This window comes from Leucopleurus acutus (genome assembly GCF_964270905.1).
Source record: "Leucopleurus acutus genome assembly, chromosome: 3".
NCBI classification, from domain to species: domain Eukaryota; kingdom Metazoa; phylum Chordata; class Mammalia; order Artiodactyla; family Delphinidae; genus Leucopleurus; species Leucopleurus acutus.
In genome coordinates, this window is record NC_139145.1 from 1,053,255 (window position 1) to 1,074,301 (window position 21,047).

The 21,047-nt window shown below is 60.7% G+C and overlaps 3 protein-coding genes across 3 annotated transcripts; 1 reads left to right on the forward strand and 2 right to left on the reverse strand.

The window, feature by feature from the left end:
* Positions 1-1,249: 1,249 nt before the first annotated feature.
* LOC309959468 (UPF0449 protein C19orf25 homolog) lies at positions 1,250-5,961 on the reverse strand. Its single transcript, XM_082835770.1, has 3 exons — positions 5,924-5,961; positions 5,589-5,720; positions 1,250-1,516 (listed from the first exon to the last, which is right to left on the reverse strand). The coding sequence occupies exons 2-3, from the start codon at positions 5,716-5,718 to the stop codon at positions 1,287-1,289; spliced, it is 360 nt and encodes a 119-aa protein (XP_082691896.1). The 5' UTR covers positions 5,719-5,720; positions 5,924-5,961; the 3' UTR covers positions 1,250-1,286.
* A 3,521-nt stretch (positions 5,962-9,482) lies between these two features.
* Positions 9,483-14,687, reverse strand: PCSK4 (proprotein convertase subtilisin/kexin type 4; the record flags this gene model as incomplete). The annotated part of the gene is made up of 13 exons (XM_082837301.1): positions 9,483-9,609; positions 10,271-10,450; positions 10,692-10,809; positions 10,877-10,980; positions 11,059-11,159; positions 11,462-11,674; positions 11,762-11,934; positions 12,109-12,197; positions 12,294-12,370; positions 12,448-12,576; positions 12,650-12,742; positions 14,104-14,208; positions 14,493-14,687. 13 exons carry the CDS (start codon positions 14,685-14,687, stop codon positions 9,483-9,485), a joined length of 1,704 nt encoding a protein of 567 aa, XP_082693427.1.
* Positions 14,688-15,582: 895 nt separating this feature from the next.
* REEP6 (receptor accessory protein 6) lies at positions 15,583-20,728 on the forward strand. The gene is made up of 5 exons (XM_082834847.1): positions 15,583-15,803; positions 18,582-18,675; positions 18,757-18,895; positions 19,137-19,305; positions 19,857-20,728. The coding sequence occupies exons 1-5, from the start codon at positions 15,689-15,691 to the stop codon at positions 19,892-19,894; spliced, it is 555 nt and encodes a 184-aa protein (XP_082690973.1). The 5' UTR covers positions 15,583-15,688; the 3' UTR covers positions 19,895-20,728.
* The last annotated feature ends 319 nt before the right edge of the window (positions 20,729-21,047 follow it).

Here is a 21,047-nt window from a genome sequence, read left to right on the forward strand (position 1 = left end):
TGCAGGGAGAGCGCTCAGAACAGGCGCAGGGGGAGGCACCCGGCAGGAGTCAGTGGAGTGTCTCTGCCTGATGCCGGGGGGGATCTGGAGGGTGGACAGTGCCCCAAAGACAGGCGGCCCCATCCGGAGGCCAGGCCAGGCAGGGAGAGGGGAAGCAGCTCACCCCAGGGGCCCGCTGTTAGCCAGCGCACCCTGGAGGAGGCAGCCTGGCGTCCACTGCTGCCACTAGAGACAAGCCCGCGCTGGGCTTATCTCCTGGGCCTCCAAAGTCAAGTCTCCAGTTTTGGGGTCTCTGAGGGTGAAGCAGACACTCTTTCTTCCTGGGATGCGCAGGGTCTCCCTTGTCAGGGCCCTGCGTGCTGGGTCCTAGCACTGCCCCGAGCTTCTGGGGACCCTGCAAAGGAGTGGTCTATGGGGGCACTGTTCAGGCAGCTACACAAAGGGATTTCATCAGAGGGACTCGGGCTCATCCACGACGGGCCTGGCCCCGGAGCCACCTCCCGCCAGCCTACTGCTTCTCTGGTCTTCATGGGATGGGTTTTTTAGGGTGATGCCCTTTTCAAGATCCTCTCCTGCCCCACCACCCACCTGTCCACAGACGAAGGTGTACGGACAGGAGGGCAGCTGGGTGATGGCCCGGGGCAGTGGACTGACCACCACGTCCTCATGGCGCCCCCATGTGACAGAACCCCACAGCTGACGGACAGACAAGTGCCCTGGGGGAGCGCCCAGGCCCTGGGTCGGGGTGCCGGGGGCCCTGAGGGGTGGCACCCACCGCGAGGCCCCATCTCAGATCTGGGCCCTGGGGGGACCACAGCTCCTCACATAACCTCAGCCACTACGCGTCAGGGAGGACACTGAATTCCCCACCCTCTTCTGGGACCCCTGGGGCCCCACAGTTAACACGGAGACGGCAGAACCAGAGGGGTGGGTCCCACCAGTTCAGTCTGATGCGGGGGGCAGTGAAGCAGGGTCGCCAGAGGAAGGAAGGGAGGATGGACGGAGGGCCCTCGGGGGCTGGGCCCCGCAGGAAGTCCAGTCGGGGCTCCTGAGGGCGAGGGGCATGCCCACAACCCGGACCCCACCATCGGGGAGGGGCCTGTGCCTGGCTGAGGCAGCCCCACCCCCTGGGCGGGCTGTGTCCCCCGGGGTCTCTGGGTGCCAGGCGTGCCTAGGCCGTGGATCAGAGAGCCTGGACCCTGGTTCCGGGACCCAGGGGCCAGGTGTCAGGTGAGGTGCGCCAGGCCAGGTGTCGAGCAGAGGCCCCGAGGCCCCGGGGAGCCAGGTCAGCCCAGGAAGGTGGCGGCCGCGGTGCCCGGCAGAGCCACCTGGCCCACATGGCTGACCTCCTGCTCCAGCTCCTCGCGTGCCCGCCACAGCTCCTCACGCTGCTGCTTCAGCTGGGCGCCCGCGCGCCACAGCCGCTGGTTCGTGGCCACGTAGACCCGGCTCTGCTGGTAGAGCTGCTCCCGCTGGGCCTCAGTGTCCTCGGCCCTCCCCGAGGGGGCTGGGGGGTCTGGGGACAGGACACGGCAGCATCACTGCCCGCTGGCCACACAGGGGACTCAGTTTACCCCCCAAAGAAAGCAGTGGACCGAAGGGCACAGGTCACAGTAAAGGCCAGACTCCACTGTCCCTTGGCCCCGCCTGGGGGTGGGCTCCAGCTCCTGGAAAGGGCCTTGACCCTGACCATGAGCTGGCCGGCCTCACCTGTGCTCTCAGCAATCAGGGAGGTGAGAGGAGGCCAGGAGGGCATGGACGCACATTTCCCAACGACCACGCTTCCTAAAGGGCGTGGCGGGGGGGTGGGGGGACCGGGGCAGGAAAAGCACAGGTTTCAGGGCCACCTGGAGATACGTCAAAGTCCTCTCCACTCTGACTGGTTTCCTTGTCTACAAACAGGCCCAGAAACGCTGGCATTTAACTAAAAATCACTTTATCTGCTTTAGTAACAAGGTGGGAAAGGCCAGACAGTGCACACGGAGGCCAGGTATGGTCCTAGATGTGAACACAGGCCGGCAGGGGAAGCCCCTCGCCCTCGAGTGGCCCCGGCACTGCTCATGGGGTAACTGGGACCAGGATCCTTAAGTTGGGGCTCAAGTGGCCTCTGAAGACCCAGCCGCGGGCCAGGGATAAATACAGCTCCTGTTCCTCGGGCTGCCCCGTCCAACACGACGTTCCAAGTGATGGAAACGCCCTCCAGCTGAGCCACCAGGGGCTCCTGAGCCCTTGAAATGTGGCTACATGGAACAAAGAACGGAATTTTTTTTTTTTTACTATTAAGAAAAAAAACCACTGTCCCACAGCCGCGTGTAAAGCAGTGAAGTTAGAACATTCCCTCACACTATACACAAGAATAAACTCAACAAGGCTCAAAGACTTAAATATAAGATATGACACCATACAACTTCGAGAAAAAAAGCACAGGCAAAACATTCTGACATAAATGGTACCAGTATTTCCTTAGGTCAGTCTCCCAAGGCAACAGAAATAAAAGCAAAACTGGGACTTCCCTGGTGGTCCAGTGGTAAAGAATCTGCCTTCCAACGCGGGGAATGAGGGTTTGATCCCTGGTGGGGGAACTAAGATCCCACATGCCGCAAACTACTGAGCTTGTGCGCCTCAACTAGAGCCCGTGTGCCGCAAACTACAGAGCCCACGCACCCTGGAGCCCGAGCGCCACACTAGAGAGAAGCCCACGTGCCTCAATGAAGATCCCACGTGGCACAACAAAGACCGAGCGCAGACAAAATATATAAATAAATGAATAATGGAAATAAAATAATAAACAGATGGGACTTCATCAAACTCACAAGCTTTTGTACAGCAAAGGAAACCATCAAAGCGAAAAGTCAACCTATGGAATGGGAGAAAATATTTGCGAATGATGCGACTGACAAGGGCTTACTCTCCAAAATATACAAACAGCTCATACAACTCAATCAAAAAAAACAAAACAGCCCGATCGAAAAATGGGCAGAAGACCTAAACAGACATGTCTTCAAAGAAGACATACAGATGGCCAACAGGCACATGAAAAGATGCTCAACATCGCTAATTATTAAAGAACTGCAAATCAAAACCACAATGAGGTATCAACTCATACCAGTCAGAATGGCCATCATTAAAAAGTCTACAAACGGGGCTTCCCTGGTGGCGCAGTCGTTAAGAATCCGCCGGCCAATGCAGGGGACACGGGTTCGAGCCCTGGTCCGGGAAGATCCCACATGCTGGGGAGCAACTAAGCCTGTGTGCCACAAGTACTGAGCCTGGAAGGCACAACTACTGAAGCCCGTGTGCCTAGAGCCCGTGCCATCGCAATGAGAAGCCCACGCACTGCAACAAAGAGTAGCCCCCGCCCGCCACAACTAGAGAAAGCCCGTGCAGAGCAATGAAGACCCAACGCAGCCAAGAAAAAAAAAAGTCTACAAACAATAAACGCTGGAGAGGGTGTGGAGAAGAGGGAATCCTCCTACACTGTTGGTGGGAATGTAAGTTGGTGTAGCCACTTTGGAAAACACTATGGAGGCTCCTCAAAAAACTAAAAATAGAGCTACCATATGATCCAGCAATCCCACTCCTGGGCATATAGCCAGACAAAACTCTAATTCAAAAAGACACATGCACCCCAATGTTCAGAGCAGCACTATTTACAATAGCCAGACATGGAAACAACCTAAATGTCCATCAACAGATAAATGGATAAAGATATGGTGTGTGTGTGTGTGTGTGTGTGTGTGTGTGTGTGTGTACACACACACACACACAATGGAATACTACTCAGCCATAAAAAGGATGAAATAATGCCATTTGCAGCAACATGGATGGATCTAGAGATTATCATACTAAGTGAAGTAAGTCAGAAAAAGAAGGACAGAAACTATATATCACTTATATGTGGAATCTAAAATATGACCCAGGGCTTCTTTGGTGGCACAGTGGTTAAGAATCCGCCTGTCAATGCAGGGGACACGGGTTTGGGCCCTGGTCCAGAAGATCCCACACGCCGTGTGGAGCGGCTGGGCCCGTGCACCACAACTACTGAGCCCGTGCTCTAGAGCTCATGCTCTGCAACAAGAGAAGCCACCTCAGCGAGAAGACCGGGCACCGCAGCGAGGAGTGGTCCCCACTTGCTGCAACTAGAGAGAGGCCCGCATGCAGCAACGGAGACCCAGTGCAGCCAAAAATAAAATAAATTTTAAAAAAACAAAACACCATTCACTTTATAGCAGTACACCATATATACTCAATAAATATTTGTTAATAAGTATTTTAAAAATTTTAAAAATAAAAAAATAAAATAAGGGGCTTCCCTGGTGGCGCAGTGGCTGAGAGTCCGCCTGCCGATGCAGGGGACACAGGTTCGTGCCCTGGTCCGGGAGGATCCCGCATGCCGCGGAGCGACTGGGCCCGTGAGCCATGGCCGCTGAGCCTGTGCATCCGGAGCCTGTGCTCCGCAACAGGAGAGGCCACAGCAGTGAGAGGCCCGCGTACCGCAAAAAAAAAAAAAAAAAAAAAATGACCCAAATTGGACTTCCCTGGTGGCCCCGTGGTTAAGACTCCACACTTCCACTGCAGGGGGCATGGGTTCAATCCCTGGTCGGGGAACTAAGATCCCACATGCCGAACAGCGCGGCCAAAAGAAAAAGAAAAGAAAAAAAAACAACCCAAATGAGCTTATCTACGAAACAGAAACAGACTCACAGACATAGAGAGCAGAACTGTGCTTGCCAAAGGGGAGGGGGGGCGAGGAAGGGACGAATTGGGAGTTTGGGATTAGCAGGTGTAAACTATTATATACAAACTGTATAAACAACAAGGTCCCACTCAGGAGCACAGGGAACCATATTCAATATCCCGTGATAAACCATATCACGAATATGAAGAATGTATATGTACGTATAACTGAGTCACTTTGCTGTACATCAGGAGTTAACAAAACACTGTAAATCAACTATACTTCAACTTTAAAAAAAAAGACACCAAAAACAATCAAACAACAACAACAAAAAACAAAGCCCCAGAGCGTTTCTCACTTTCTATCGTCCCACAAGCCTTACATATTGAACGTTTCTACCCACTAGAACGGCCCGAGGGCACGCAGGTTTTCACCCCCCGCCTTGGCCACGCCGCGCAGCAGGAGGGATCTGAGTTCCCCGACCCGGTGGCGAACCCGTGGCGCCTGCAGTGGAAGCGCCTAGTCTTCACCATTCGACCGCCAGGGAAGTCCCAGGCACTTCCATCTTTTTTCATCACCTATCCACCTCAGTGCTTATACCAGAACCTGACCCACAACAGGTTCTCAATGAAGGTTTGTTGAATGAATAAACGAACCTCACTGAGTGGAACACAAAATTCACCCTACAACTGTGTGACACTCATGTGCTTCCAAACTTCTGAACAAGGAACGGGCACACGTTTTCTGCAAAAGGCCAGACCTACGTATTTTTGGCACTGCAGGGCCAGACAGTCTCCGTCCTGACTACTTAACTGCCAGTATGTCTTAAAGGCAGCCAAGCGCTTCCCCCGCCCCTTCCTGCTGGGGTCTCTGGGCCGCCTCTCCCCCGCCCGACCTGGGCTCCCCCTACCTTCCCGGGCCACGGCGGTGAAGACTAGGTCCTCGGCGGGTGCCCCCCGCACGTCTTCCAGGATCTGCTCCACCGTGGGGGGCGCCGGGCGGGTGGGCAGCACCACGCGCTTCTTGGCCTTGGAGCCCATCCCTGCAGGTGGGAGAAGGGAGCATGGACCGGGCCGTTCCTGCCGCCCAGCAAAACCTACACGCGCTCCGGAACCCCGCTCCCGGGGAAGCCCGTCCTGCCCCGCTCCTCCCAGGGCCGAACAGCACAGGGCCAGGGGGTTCGGCCTCCGTCTCCAACCAGGCCCCAGCTTCCCGCTGAAGCCCCCAGCGCGACCGCCTCCTCACCTGGCGTAGAGCCTTCAGCCCGCAGCCACGGCCCAGTGGCCACTTCCGCTTCCGGTTGGCGCGCGGACCCACCCTACAGGCCCGTGACGCGCACTTCCGGCCTCCTCCGGCTCCCGCCTGCCGCGAAGCCACGCCCCTCTTAAAGGGGCCGGGCCCGCTAGGTTCCGGGTACCATCTGAGCAGCGAAGTTGACTGGACCAGAGCTAATAAGGACGCGCCGGGCCTGGAAGCCCAAGGGGTGGGCGTAGGGTCCAATCCCGGCTCTTCTCGCTGCCTAACAAGGCATCCGAAGCCCGGTTTTCTGCAAAAGGGGGACACGGCCCCCAACGTGGCTGTCGTGGGAACAAAGTTACTGTGCAGCCCACGCCAGGTGGCGGGCGGACAGCGAGCGCTCCGTGAATGCCAGCTGCGCCAGCCCCAGCGAGGTGGCCAGGGGCGTAGCACGCGCGTCTGGTCCGGCCTCCCAGATCCCCGTCAGGCTCACCTCTCCTGTCTCTAAAACCCCCTCCCCACCGGGGTGGGGGCGTAGCGCTGGACGGTGATCTTGGCCCCTCCCCTCTTGGGTAGCGTGGGAAGACAGGCTCAGAGCCCACGGAGGTTTTTGCGTTTCTAAACAACTTTATAAAAAGTAATTTACAGGGAATTCCCTGGCGGTGCAGTTGTTAGGACTCTGCGCTCTCACTAACGAGGGCTTGGATTCAATCCCTGGTGGGGGAACTAAGCTCCCACATCCCAGAAGACGCAAGGCGCGGCCAAAAAAAAAAAAAAAAAGTAATTTACATACCATAAAGTCCACCTGTTTAAAGCGTACAAGTCAATGGTTTGGGAATATATAGAGAGACCTGTTCTGGACGTTTCCCATCAGTGGAATCACACATCGTGTGTCCTTTTATGCCTGGCTTCTCTCACTGAGCATCGTGTTCTCCAGGTCCATCCATGTCTTGAGGAGTGTCAGTGCTTCACTCCTTTTCATGGCTGAGTGATGCTCCCGTGTGTGGAGGGACCACACTGTATCTATTCATTCACCTGTTAATGGATGTTTAGGTTTTTCCACATTTTTGCTGCTGTGAACATCCTTGCAAAGGTTTTTGTGTGAATGTGTCTTTAGTTTTCTTGGGCACGTACCTGGCAGCAGAATCGCTGAGTCCTACAGTAATTCTATGTTTAATTGTCTGTGGAACTATTTCCCAAAGTGGCTGCCCCAAGATGGCATGTTTTGGGCACTTACTATGTGCCAGGCGGGAAAACTACCTCTTTGGATCCTTGAGAGTATTTGGTGAGGCAGGTGCCAGGCTTAATGCTGTTGCACGGGTGCAGCCACCGAGGCTCTGAGAGGGAGGCCATGTGCTTCTGGACACACAGACTGGACCTAACTTCAGAACTAGGGGCTGAGCTTGGTGGGACTCTGGGGGCCGTGGGCAGGACTCAGAGAGCAGCTGGCTGTCTCCCCTCCCTCACTAGCCACCTGCTTCCATTGGGTCCAGCTGCAGCCCTAGACAGAGCCCCATTCCCTTCACAGCTTGAGGCTGGCCAACCTGGGCCTGGTGGCCAAGGAGATTCTCAGGGGCCCAGGGCCACTGGATACCGGGGCTGTCTCTGGGGCTCCTGAAACAAACCAGGAGTTCAAGTGAAGGCTATGGTCAAGGCACAACCAGCCTCCACTTCCTTGTGGAAATCGCCTCCCCGCTCTGAAAATCAAGAGGCACATGTCCCCACCCCACTGGTGTGTGCGAGGACAGAGGAGGGACCCTTACTAACTCCATCCATGCCTTACCCCACCCCCACCCCCACACCCCTGCACCTCAGGATCCTCCTTCTGTTCCAGAGAGGTGGAGAACCCATTTTCCAGATGAGGAGGTCAAGGCCTGAAGGAGTAAGATCAATGTACCCCAGCTCACAATTCCCTCAGCCTCCCGACGACCTCAGAAAATAGACAAAGGTGTAATTACTGGAAGCTGGTAGACAGGCTGAGTGGATGGAAAGCTGCGGTGAATTGTCCTTTGCAAATTGCACTTCTGTTAGTTCTCCACGTTAAAGAGAAACTCACGCATAAAGATGGAAGAGGAGGGTTTCCCTGGTGGCGCAGTGGTTAAGAACCCGCCTGCCAATGCAGGGAACACGGGTTCAAGCCCTGGTCCAGGAGGATCCTACATGCCACGGAGCAACTAAGCCCATGCGCCACAACTACTGAAGCCCACGTGCCTAGAGCCCGTGAGCCACAACTACTGAAGCCCGCGTGCCGCAACGAAGAGCAGCTCCCACTTGCCGCAACTAGAGAAAACCTACACGCAGCAACGAAGACCCAACACAGCCAAAAATAAATTAAAAAAAAAAAAAAAAAGATGGAAGAGGAGCCAGAGCCACAGGGGGCCAGGCTGCATCGTGGGGCCTCAGAGGCTCTGCAGCACACGGGTGGGTATCACTTGGGACACTACCCCACCCCACCCCCAGAACCCCAGCTGACCCCTTCTCCAGGGACAGACGCCCCGGGGAAGGCAGATTCCACATGATACGCAGGGGACTCCCACAATCATTCCATGGAGAAGGGACCGGTGCCCCAAAGGAGCCCACAGACTTGCACCTCCTATTCAACCTTTATTTGCAAACTCTGAGGTCGCACGTGGTACCCGAGACCCTGGACGGTGTCATCTGCTCTCCTTCCTGCTTCCCCCATTCCGGAAAGGGAAGGGATGGTGGTCACTGCCGGGCTCTGCCCCATCCTACCCTCTCCCTACCCAAACTGTGCAACGAGACTTCTCTCTGTCTCTCCCCCTCTTTCACCTGGACCTGCCGAGGCCGGGGTGCAGGGTCCCACGCAGCCGCCCCTGGCCCACGGCCTCGGTGGCAGCCAGGGCCTTCCCGGGGCAGGTTCCCACAGGGCGCCCGTCTGGACAGCAGGGCAGCGGTGCCCACCAGGGACCTGGGTGGAGGCGCACGCTAGCTGTCCTTGTCAACCAGCTCTGGGTTCCAGCTTGCAGCGGGGTCTGGAGTGGTGATGGGAGTGGCCCCCTGCTCCGGGGGGTCCCACCCATGGTGGCGGGCAGCCTACAAGGAGGATGCGGCAGAGGAGGGGGCTCCCGAAGGCCACGGCCAACAGGGCCAGCACCACGGCCTGGGCCGGGCCGTGGCGGCAGGGGCAGGCGGTCGCAGTGGGCTGGGGGGGGCCCTCAGGGGGGTCGGGTCCCGAGCAGGAGCCCCGCTGCACGTCCAGCATGGACGGCGGGGGGCAAGCGGTACAGTCCAGCGGGGAGCTGCCGCGGCAGGTGTAACAGGACGGGTGGCAGCTGGAGCAGACCCGCAGGGCAGGCGCGGCTGGGCGCCCAGGTTCAGCCGTCACCGCCTGCTGGGTGTGGTTGAAGTACCTCGGTGGGCAGTAGGTGAGGCAGAGGTGGCCCAGGAGGTAGGCCGGGCTCTGGCATTCTGCACGAGGGAGGGACACGTCCACCGGGCTGTGAGGCCATGACCTGCTGCCCCGGCCCGCCCGTCCCCTGTCCCAGGCCGCACACGCACGCTGCCCACCTGCCGCCTCCCAGCAGGTGGGCCATGCGGCACCGGGCACTCACCCTGGCACGGCCCCTCTGTGTCCCGCTGCACACACGCGCTGCTGGTCCCCTGGGGGCCCGAGGGCCGCGCCGTCATGTCCTCGGCCGTCCCATAGAGCAGCAGCGTGTAGTGGTACAGCGTCCCTGGGCAGGGGTCGTGGTGGGCACGGGGAGAAGAGGGAAAGGCTGTCGGCAGCCTCGTCCTGACATTCTGGGCCCACACCCTCCCCGGATCCCCAGACTCAGATGGTGCCCAGGGTCACCCAGTACCCTCTAAGCGCTGGTAACTGGATACCTCCTGCCCTTAATACCTGAACCCCTACTGTGCACTGGTAACCAGACACCAATTACGTGCCAGCCCTGTGTGCTCAGTCTCTCAGAGGACACCAGCGGGAGCCCTGTGCCTTGGGCTTGGGGGCAGTAAGGAGGCCGCCAGCTCCAGAGCATGGGGCAGGTGGGGCTCGAGCCCCAGCCTGTGCCCGGCTCTCACCTGTGTTGAAATAGTAGCCCTTGTTCTCCAGGACCAGGGTCCACAAGCCGCGCGGGTCCTCGTCCCAGAAGTGGGTGGACATGAAGATCCAGTTGTTGTAGCCTTGGCCACTGACGTCAAAGGGTCTGGGACAGACAGGCAGGCGGGGGGATGAGGGGCGCTTCACAACCAGAGTCCTGAGCAGCCGCGAGCACTGTAAGTGTCTGTGATGCCAAGGGGTGGGGTCCAGCCCGCCTGACCCCACGGGGCACTTGTCTCCTCCTCGTGGGGTTACTCAGGAAAGAGAGTTTGTGGCCCGGTCCCCTGCCCCCGCACCTGATGGCCACAAGCGTGGAGCGGGTGCCCATGGGGCTGGTGAGCGAGATCTCCAAGTCCCCACGGCGGCTGTAGGACAGGGACAGCTGCACCTGCACGTGCTCCAGCGAGCGGATGTAGTTGGCGTGGCCGAAGCAGGCCGACACGTTCTTCCTCACGTGCATCACCCGCAGGATGGGGCTGGGGGCTGCAGCACGTGAGGTGAGGGCCCCTCCTGCTGGCCTGCTGGGAGATGGGCGGCCAGCAGGCAGGGTCTGGGCTCAGATCCTGCCCTTTCCTTGTACAGATGGGTGAACTGAGACCTCGGGGCCTGCCTCCACGTGTCCACCCACCAGGGTGGGGGGAGAGGTCTGGGGACGTGGCAGTGGGGACGTGGCTGGGGTTAGATGCGGGCGTGCAGGGGGCAGAGGAGGGCGCTCACGTGGGGGTGTGCACGATGTGGATGATGCATTTCCTCTGGGGCTGTGTGGGCAGCCACGAGCGAGCCAAGTCCACCAGCAGCCCGGCGTCCAGCAGCCCGTAGCCGTAGTGGTGGCTCACTGTGTGGAGGGGCGTGGTCATCGCCCTGTGGGCGTGGCGTCCCCAACCCCGCCCGTTCTGCCGCACCTTGGCGCCCCACGCCGTTGGTCCTCCAGTCCTCGGCCTGGAGCTGCGCTGGCCTGGACGCCCGGACCACCAGATGCTGCATGTCCCTCCACGTCAAGAACGGGCTGGGGGTGGGTGAGGGAGGGTGAGCCGGGGCCACACTGGGGAGCTCCGGCAGTAGGCAGGACCCCTCCGTCACCTACTTGGCCTCCAGAGCCAGGGCGATCATGCCCGCAGCCAGCGGGGCGGAGGCCGAGGTGCCCGTGTGCTTGTCCGTGCACCGGTGGTGCAGGTCTGTTGTGACCTGGGTGCACAGAGAGGGACTCAGGCGCCTGGTGCACAGGAAAACCCAGCCCCTGTTCAAAACGGCCCAAGTGCTCCAAGGAAGAGGCACCTCAGAGCACGACAGCATGTCTGGGGCCGTGAACACAGCCGCCCAGCTGCCAGCCCTGCCTGGGAGACACGAGGGCATGTGAAGGGGCGCCAACCGTGGGCCCTGGTCCCTGAACCCCAGTCTATGTGTCAGACGTGAACCGGGCAGCCCTGGGAAGAGGCAAGGTAGGGGACAGGAGGGAAGGCAGGGCACCGGGTGGGGCGGGCGCTCACGATTTGGGGGTTGGCAGCAATGCCGCTGCTGTAGGTAGTGGTGAGCGTGGAGGCGCAGGCCTCGCTGTACCAGGGCACGCGGCCCTGCTGGGTGGTGCTGCCCACCGAGAGCGTGTGGATGCTGTTGGTGTAGCCGTCACAGTTGCAGTTGTCATAGTGCAGGCCGCCGTTGCCCGACGCCCAGATGAAAAGGGTGCCCAGCCCGCCTCGGCCCTGCAGATGGAGAACCAGGCCAGAGACGGGGACGGGGTGTGGGCCTTGCATGCTGGCCCAGGCCCTCCGTGCCCCATACCAGCTCACCTTGGTCACGCCGCGCCTGAAGGCCTCTCGGGTGAGGATGCCCGGGCCGTCCACTGTGCGGCCGTCGTCCTCGGGGCCCCAGCTGGCGCTGTAGATGTGGATGTGCTGCGGCTGCAGGCTCAGCGACTGGGCCTCGATCACATCAGTGATGGTGCCGTCCAACATGCGCACCCCTGCACGGGCGGCCTTGGTGAACACCCCGCCTGCGCCCCACACTCTCCCTGCCCTGGGGATGGAGGTGTCTGTGGGGGTTTCAGCTCTCCCCGACCCTTAGCCTGGGGCCCTGACATGGCCCAGTGGCTAGTGTGGGGCCAAGAGGCGCCCCACCACCCTCCTGGCCTGAGTACCTCCAATTCGGGCATTGTAGGCGACGCCAGCACCACAGAACCTGTTGTTTGCCGTCGCTGCCACTTCCCCAGCACAGCGGGTCCCATGCCTGGCGCCAGGACAGAGACAGGTGCCCGTCACAGCCCCTTGGCCCCTCGTAGGGTAGTGGGGGCTGCCCCCATGCCCTGTGGGATGCTGGGCTCACCGGTTCTCATCGCTGGATGTGTATCGCGGCTGGGGGTCCGGGTCATAGTCATTGAAGTCGTAGCTGGCTAGGGGGTCCTGGGGGGTGGAGACATGAGGGGCTGCGACCAGCCGTGGGACCTGGGGCAGCCCCCACCCAAGCCCCACAGGCTCACATAGTTGGCCCAGAGGTCTGGGTGGTCCTTCTCGATGCCGTCGTCCAGGACAGAAACCACGATGCCCTGGCCAGAAAGTCCCTGGCTCCAGACCTGCAGGATGTTCAGGTCCGGCTGCACCTCCTTGTTCTGTGCAAGGCGGGGCCGGGGTCAGTGGGGCTCTGGCCTGGCCTGGCCCCGCCGTCCAGCCTGGCCAGCTCACCATGTACCACTGCTTGGAGAACCAGGGGTCCGTGGGCACCACCAAGGAGCGTTTCACCCGCCGCTGCACCGTCTGCTGCTGGAGCCACTGCACCTGGGGGTGGGGAGACCACACCATGGGAGAGGCTGGACCCACGAGCAGCCCACCCTCCTCCCAGCTTCCTGCCCTCACACCAGGCTGCTTTAGAGGGCCCTGGCCCTCAGCCCTTCCACCAATTCCTGGTCAAAGGGCCCAAATCTGCTTCCAGGGTCTGGCATCGGCCTCTTCCCTGGATCTGCCAAGGGTCAGCGGTGTGGGGCTGAGACTTAATGTGTCTGGGCTGTCACCTACTTGTCCTGGGGCCCACATGGTGTGCGATGGGGCCAGGGACCCCGTGTTTGCTGGGGCTGCTCTTGGGGGTCCCCGTGTGCCTGGGGCTCTGCCTCCGGAGGGGACTGAAGCCCTCAGAGCACCCATCCCCTGTGGCCCACAGACATGTGGTGGCTGCTATTCAGGGTGGCTGCGGCTCCTGGGGTCCCACCCCTGCCCCCGTCCCCATCCCTGCTCTAGAATCCCTCTCCCCAAGACATGCCCTTATCCCCTTGCAGTATTCACTTCTCTCAACCGCACCCTCCCTGGTGCAGGACACCCCTGTATGGCCACACCCACCTCCTCCCTGGTCGTCCAGCAGCCCTGCCCTGCTGCCTCTCTACAGCCCATTCTTGGCACACTGCAGCATTACTCTCTGTGGAACCCTCTCTGTGAAACCCGTGCCTGTCCAACACCTCTCCAAAGCCCACAAGGCCCCCTGCCTGTCTGGCCCCCAGCAGCCTTCCTCTGCTGCAGCCACAGTGGCTGCCTCACCCCAGGGCCTTTGCACATGCCCTTCTGCCTGCCCCAGGCCACCCTTTCTCAGACCTTTGCCCTTTCCCCTTTTTCCTTGTTCTGCTCCCAATACCCCCCCAACCTGGTTCATATTCCCCCGTCCCCATCTCAGCAATCAGGGCCACCTTCTCCCCGTTTTCTCAGCTCCAGATCGTGATTTCTCTCTGTCCCACACATCCAATCCTGGCCTCTGTCCTGCAAACCACGTCTCAAACCAACCACTTCTCTCTGTCCCAGTGCTCCTGGTGGGGTTTCCAGCTGTCATGCTTCTTGCCTCCTTACCAATCAGCACCCCCTCCCCCAACCCAGCCTCTTTATGGGGTACCTGGGAACTTTGATCTTTCAGGGTGAGATAGAGGAGGGAAGGGGAGGTGACAAGAAATTGTTGACAGTGCATCTGCCCTGGGGTGAGTGCTCTGCACAGATCTTCCCCATTTGACTCCCCACTGTATAGACTAGGGGGCCAAATGGACACCAAGACTCAGAGAGAGCTGGTGACTTGCCGAAGGTCACACAGACATTTATTACAATTACAAGAATAACGAGAGGTGCTGACATCCCTCAGGAGGCAGCCTCAAGGCCAGGCTCACCTTGGGGTCTTTCTTCAGGCGCAGGCGGCGGCCCCAGTGTGGGGTAAGGGACTGCTGGACCACACCCCGGTGCCGCAGATGGAAATACTGCCCATCAGGGAAGATCTGGGAATAAAGGGGAGCAGCTACATGGCTGGGACCTGGTACCCCTGATGGAGTCCCTCCCAGGACAGGGGCCAGCCCCCCTTCCTTATGTTTCCCTCAACCAGGTGCCCAGGTGGGAGCTTCAGATGCCCTCTGAGGGTCCCAGGATCTGGAGATGGTCTAGGCAGTAGTGAGCTGGGGGGTCCTTGATATCTGGGGAACCTAGCGAGGTACCACCCTCTCATCTGCCGGGGTCTGGGGTCGTCCAGCCCTCGCCCCCTCCCGTCAGTCCGGGTCCCACCCACCGGCCCCAGGTTGACGAAGCCGAATTTGCGCGCCAGGCGCTCGATTTCCTGGTAACCCTGGGACACCCGCACGGCCCAGCTGCTGACATAGATGGGAGCCCGGGGTGAGGCCCAACCCACAGCCATGGGGCCAACGAGTGCCAGGCCCAAGGCCAAGGTCAGGCGCAGCCAGAGCGCACTCCGGGCGGGCCGCATGCCGGCGGGGGCGGGGCCTCAGAAAAGCCCCTCCTCCTGGCCAAACCGCCGAGATGGCCCAAGCGCCCGCCCCGCCCCCGGCGCCATAGCAACCCCTGAAAGCCTTCAACTCCCAGGGGGCCTTGCAGCTCCCCAACTTGATGGGCGCGAAGATCTGACAGCAGGGTGGGGGAGAGGCATGCCCACCCTATTCTTCCGCAGACTCGAACCCTCTGAAGCCTCAGTCTCCCCATTTGTACAATGATTCACCAATTCTTCCGACCCAGAGGTGCGGGTTCACTGTTGCTATAATTGACCCCGCCCCTTATTTTGCCCCGCCTACTTCCCTATACACCCCCTCCCCCTAGAATAAGCCTTGCCTCCTCCCTGGTCCAACCAGAATTGCTCTTTCGAATAAGTCCCACCTCCTCATCTTAGCTCCGCCCCACCCTGCCTTTCAGATTCCGTCCCTCCTCCTTTACGTTCAGCCCCGCCCCCTCCCTGTTTTTGCTAATAAATCTCTTCTCGTTTCTCCAATCAGCTCTGGCCTTTCTCCAGCCCCTCCCACCAGCTCCGCCTCCCCAGCACTCTTCTCTCCTCACCCAGCTCCACCCACAACGGCTCAGCGAATAATCCCCGGCCATGACCCCGCCCCTCCAATCAGTTACGTCCCGCTACCGCTGGGCCAATCGGCGTCCTCAGCCCCCGCGCCCCGCCCCCTTCCTCCAAAGGGGCGGCTGCGGCAGCCGCGGCCAGCCCTGGGGCAATGCGGCGGAGGAGACGGGGCAGGCCCCACCTCCTTTGTCCTCCCTGCCCTCCCATTGGCCAGAGAGGGGGACAGGAGGCGGAGACCAGCCCGGGGGCGGAGACCAGCCCGGGGGCGGAGACCAGCCCGGGGGCGGAGAGTGGCCCCGGTGTCCGGCGGTGCGGCTCGCGTGGACGGAAGGCAGCGCGCAGGCTCTACGGCAGGTACACGGGGTGGCGGTCAAGTTCAAGCTGCCAGCCCCGGGCCCGCCGGTGCCATGGATGGCCTGCGCCAGCGCTTCGAGCGCTTTCTGGAACAGAGGAATTTGGCCACCGAAGCGCTAGGGGCGCTCGAAGCCAAGACCGGTGTCGACAAGCGGTACTTGGCCGCGGGTGAGCCGTCGGGGGGGGCTCTCGGGGCCGCCGCCCCATTTCGCAGACGGGCACACTGAGGCCGTGGGCTACCGGGGCCTCGGACCTGCACCCTCCGGCCAGCTCCGGCTGCGGGGTCCAGCTCAGGCGGCGGGGCGCGCCCACAGTTCAGGAAGGAGACTGCGATTCTGGGTAGGGTCGTGGACCGGGACCTTGGGTCTACCTGCAGCCCCTCCCCGCCCCCGCTGTGCGACCTCGGTCGAGGACCACCCCCTCTCTCGGCCCCGCAGCCGTCCTCTGCTCCCTCCCTCCGGGCCCTGGGTGCCCGCCAGGCAGAAGTCCGGTTCTTCCAGTTGTCCTACTGGCCCCCGGGGAGGACGGGGCAGGTAGGCAGCCAGTGCCCTGCCAGTCTTGCCACCCTCTTCCCGGATGGACTCCAGCATGGAAGCAAGTGTAGAGATCTTCCCGTTTTCCCAGGGGATGCTCCAGACATGGAGGGGAAGGGTCACTCCCACCTCCCCTCAGGTTGTTTTCCTGCTAATATCACCCCCTACCCCTGCCCTTGGCCTGCCCTCTCCCCTCCCCCGTCCGGAGTTGGGTTGTTTGACTGCTGTGGTGGGGTTGAAGAAGGGTTGAATGGGGCCCACGGAGAGGGAGGTCCAGCCACCCCGATTGTCACTTCCATTCCAGTCCCTCCTCTGCCTTTCTTCCTCAGTGACCTTGGGTGGCCCCTGCCACCCTCTGAAACTGTCCAGTAAGTGTCCCTTAAGTGCCTCCCCTCTTTTTTGGTGCTTCAGACCCGACTGCCCTCTGCCACCTCTTCCAGGAAGCCCCCCTGGAATGAATCACAGGACACTTTGTTCGGACACTGGGGGGCAGCTCTGGCTGAGGACATGCCACGTGTTTTGAGCCCTGTGTACAGATCCTTAGAGTCCCCTTTCCTCCCATTTCCCTGCCAGCTGGGGGATTCCCATGCCAGACAGCCCAAGGAAGGTCCAAAACCTGTCCCCCCAGCTTCCTAGTGCCCAATCTGTGTCGGGTCAGCCAGGGACCTGCCCCTGAGAGCAAGCCCTTGACCTCCTGCCTGTTTTTCAACATCCCTGATACCAGTGGGCGGGGAATTTAGGTCATAGAACACAGGGGAGGGGCCTGTTGGGAGGGGCCTGCTGGGTAGGCTGGGGGGTCACAGGGAGGAAACCGACGCCTGGAGTGGGAGGCTGCCCCTGCTGTCTGCCCTGTCTGGAGCATCCACCCCCACCCCACCCCAGCCCCGTAGGCTGCTGATTGGACTGTCCCCGCCCATGTCCAAGGTCATCCTCCCTTTGCTGAGGCTGCAGGAATAGGGATTGAGCGGAGAGGGGCCCTGGGAGAGCTGCTTCTCCCCAACTAGCAGCAATTGCCAGGGAAGGGGTGCCATTTCCCCCACCCCCTCTCCCAGATGTTGGAACCCTTGGGCCCCACCGGCCTGAGACGGCCAAAATACCCCCTCCCAGGTAACTGAGGAGGAAACCCAGAAGAGGCAGTGACCAGGCCTCCTAGGGCCAGCTGGGGATTCCCCTCCCTCTCCTGACCCCAGACCCCCAGGATAAAGGCTAATGCAGGTGGAGGGGAGGGTGGAGAGAACTCTGCCCTTTGGTCCACTAGTGGCTTCTGTCTCTCTCTGCAGATAACAGCCTGGAGGTGGGGGAAGAGGCTGTAAATGCTCCCAGGAGCCAGAGGCTCCCCGAGTGATGAGCATGAGCCTCTTCCGCCACCCCCACCCCCAGCTTCCGTTTCGTCCTGGCTGTTGAATGAGACAGAGCAGGGAGGGACAGAGACCTGCACACAAGAAGCGCTTCATAAATGCAGCAGCGACCATTATGATTTCAGAGTGGCTAACGCTCCTGGCCCCCATCCCCCACACCGTTCTCCTCTGAGCCCTCATTGCTGGGAGTGTGCTTGGGCCACCGGAAGGGGTTCCCTAGACGTGTAGGGCGGGGTCCCTTCTACTGAGTCTTGTTTAGCTAACTCCACAGCAGCCCTAGGAGACAGGGCCACTACCCACCCCACTGACAGTTGGGGAAACTGAGGCTGCAAGCAGAGAGACACTTGCTAGGTGTCTCATAGTGGGTGAGAGCCCTCCTCAGTCAGGGGGACTCTCAATACGGCGCTTTGCATCCTCCCACTAAGACAAGGGCTCTCAGAGGGGGCCGTGCAGCCCCCAGGAGACACCGGTCGATGTCTGGGGACATCTGATGGTCACGACTGGGGGGCTCCTGGCATCAAGTGGGTGGGGACCAGGGATGCTGCTCCACACCCCAGATGCAGTGCCCAGGGTGGTTCCCCCTGCCCCAGAGTCAGCAGTGGTGAGGGGAAGAGACCCTGGACTAAGAAAAAAGTTAGAAATTGTTGCCTTTCTCCGCTCTCCAGGAATCATGCCTTGGTTTTTCTCCCATTTACTTATATTCAAACTCTAGCCTCTTGTGCTCAGCTCCTCCTATAGGACCCAGAGTGAGGTGGTTATAATTGCAGAGATCACATATTCATTCAACAAACACGGGGCAGCCACTCAGTACAGACCAGTCCTAAGGTGCTGGCCTGCCCTTGGGGAGCTCACAGTCCTGCGGTGGAAACTGACATGTTAGTGGGGTTCAGGGCCACGATGAGGGTTGCCCAGGTGCTGCAGGGCAATAACCCCTCCTAGAGGGGCCGCCGAGGCTTCTGGGAGGAGTGATGGATGCAGGCTGCATGGGCCAGGCCAAGGTGGCTCTGGAGACTGGGCTCAGCACGTGCAGCCCACACCCAGCCCCCTCTCCACAGGAGCCGCCGCTCTGCTAAGCCTGTATCTTCTGTTCGGGTACGGGGCGTCTCTGCTGTGCAATCTCATCGGCTTTGCATACCCCGCATATGCTTCGTGAGTGCCCGCTGGTTTGGGGGCGCGGGGAGGGGCGTCTGGGGCTCTGAGCAGCCCCTGACCCTGCCTTGCCTCCCCCAGGATCAAAGCTATCGAAAGCCCAAGCAAAGAAGACGACACTGTGTGGCTTACCTACTGGGTGGTGTACGGCCTGTTTGGGCTGGCCGAGTTCTTCAGCGATCTACTTCTGTCCTGGTTCCCTTTCTACTACGCGGGCAAGGTGGGCACCACCCGGGACACACCGTGGTGGCTGGGGTTCCCAGGAGCGGGTACCCAGGGGTGTCTGACAGGGTAGGCCAGGCCCATCCCCAGGGGTGTCTGATGCGGAGGCCAGGCCCATCCACAGAGGTGTCTGATGAGTGTGGCCAGGTCCACCCCAGCCCAGCATCTGATGGAGGAGACCCCCCCCAACCCGAGGCACAGAGTGGGGGCCAAGTGGAACTCCTGCCCTGTGTCCGCAGTGCGCCTTCCTGTTGTTCTGCATGGCTCCTGGCCCCTGGAACGGGGCTCTCGTGCTGTATCATCGCGTCATACGTCCACTGTTTCTAAAGTATCACGAGGCCGTGGACAGCATCGTGAGCGACCTCAGCGGGCGGACCCTGGACGTGGCGGCCGGAATAACGAGGGACAGTGCGTGCTCGCAGGGCGAGGGGTGTCTGTCTCTCCGGTCTCTGTCTGTCTGTCTGTCTCCCGGCTCCCCCTGCCCCACTCACCTTCATTCCTGCCTGCTGTCCTCCTGACTCTGACTGGGCTCTGTCTGGCGTCTGGACCGCCTCCGCTGGGTGCTCGCTAAATCTTCCCCTCTCACTGTCCGCCTCTGTCTCCTACGCTCTCCGGAACCAGTCCTGCAGGCCCTGGCCCGCAGCCGGGCTCTCATCACCCCGGCGGCTGCGGCAGTGGTCCCCTCACTGCCCTCGGAGCCGACTGTACGTAATGCCCGCCCCTGGGAGGTAGGGAGGGCCCACACGTGTGTGCGCACGTGCGTGTGTGCGTGCGTGTGTGTGTGAGTGCCGGCACTTGCCTCTCTCCCTGCCAAGGCCGGCTGTTGGCCACTCAAGTGAAGCTGGCCCCCGGCAGTCCCCAGCAGCCTCTGTCCCAGTCTCCACCGGCTTAGCGCAGCCCTTGGGCCCCTGGACACAGCCAGACCCGCCTCACTCACCCTCAGGGCGCTCTCTCCACAGTCAAAGCAAGCGTGACTCAGCTCCCGAAGAACAGGTGAAGTCCCTGCCCAGCCCCTGTGCAGAAAAGCCGGCCGGCCAGCTGGAGGACGCGTTACACTCCAAGTCCTCCGTGGATTCCCCAGCCGACTCCCCAGTGGAGTCCACCACCAGCCCCTCGTCCCCAAGCAAGCCAGCCCACAGGAGCTCCGCCAACTTGGGCCACTCCCAGCCTCAATCCCCTGCCACTGGCTCTGCCAATGGCACCCAGCTGCCCAGCAAGCTCCGGGGTGGGCTTCTGGCTCGAGCCAACTCCTCCAGCCAGCCCCAGGCCCCAGGGCAGCCCCAGGCTCCCGGGCAGTCCCAGTCCCCCCGACAGCCCCAGGTCCACGGCCAGCAGCGCGCCCAGCCCTCCATCACTTCCTCTGGCCCTTCCCAGACGTCCCACCGGTCCTCAGGCTCTGCACAGCGTCCCAGCACCTCCTCCAGCCAGGGACCCCACCTTGTGCGGTCTCCCAGTGGCATCACCATCCCCCCTCAGCCCCCCAACAAGACCCCCGATGGACCAGAGGCCTCAGCCCCCAAGTCCAGCAGACGGCATCAGAAACGGCCCATAACTAAAGCCACTAGCAGCACCTCGGTGCCCAAGCTGCCTGTCTCCTGCCAATTCGAGTCCAGCACTGAAGTCATATGCATCTGGCCCCACCACAGACACGGATTCCACTACCTGCAGCACTGCTGGCGGCTGAAACACCTGGCCTGCTAGGGAGGGCTCAGTAAAGCTCATCTGGACCAGCCTTATCTCACCTTCTGTCCGCTGGGCTCCAGGGGGCGGGGCTTCTTGGGCACAGGGTCTCCTCCAACCAGGGCAGGTGCTGGGCAGCCCCACTTTACAGATGAGAAAACCGAGGTTCAGAATGGAGGTCTCACCAAGTGGCTGAGAAGGACACGAGCCCGGGCAATCCTTGTCCTCACGCTTTCTCTCTCCCCTCCTGGGGTAGCTCTCAGGCCCACTCACCACAATCCCCTTCTTTTTTTTTTGGCTGTGCCGTGCGGCATGCGGGATCTTAGTTCCCTGCCCAGGGATCGAACCCATGCCCCCTGCAGTGGAAGCACAGAGCCTTAACCACTGGACCTCCAGGGAAGTCCCCATAATCCCCTTGTTGTGAAAACTCTTCCAGACAAGCAAGCTAGAGGCAATAGCCCCACCTCACT

Excerpts from the sequence above, each read along its gene's own strand:
- LOC309959468 (XM_082835770.1), bottom strand. The coding sequence starts at position 5,718 with ATGGGCTCCAAGGCCAAGAAGCGCGTGGTGCTGCCCACCCGCCCGGCG. Across the intron at positions 1,517-5,588 it reads CACCGCCGTGGCCCGGGAAG|ACCCCCCAGCCCCCTCGGGG; the intron begins GTAGGGGGAGCC and ends TCCTGTCCCCAG.
- REEP6 (XM_082834847.1), top strand. The coding sequence starts at position 15,689 with ATGGATGGCCTGCGCCAGCGCTTCGAGCGCTTTCTGGAACAGAGGAAT. Across the intron at positions 15,804-18,581 it reads CAAGCGGTACTTGGCCGCGG|GAGCCGCCGCTCTGCTAAGC; the intron begins GTGAGCCGTCGG and ends CCCTCTCCACAG. Across the intron at positions 18,896-19,136 it reads CTTTCTACTACGCGGGCAAG|TGCGCCTTCCTGTTGTTCTG; the intron begins GTGGGCACCACC and ends CTGTGTCCGCAG.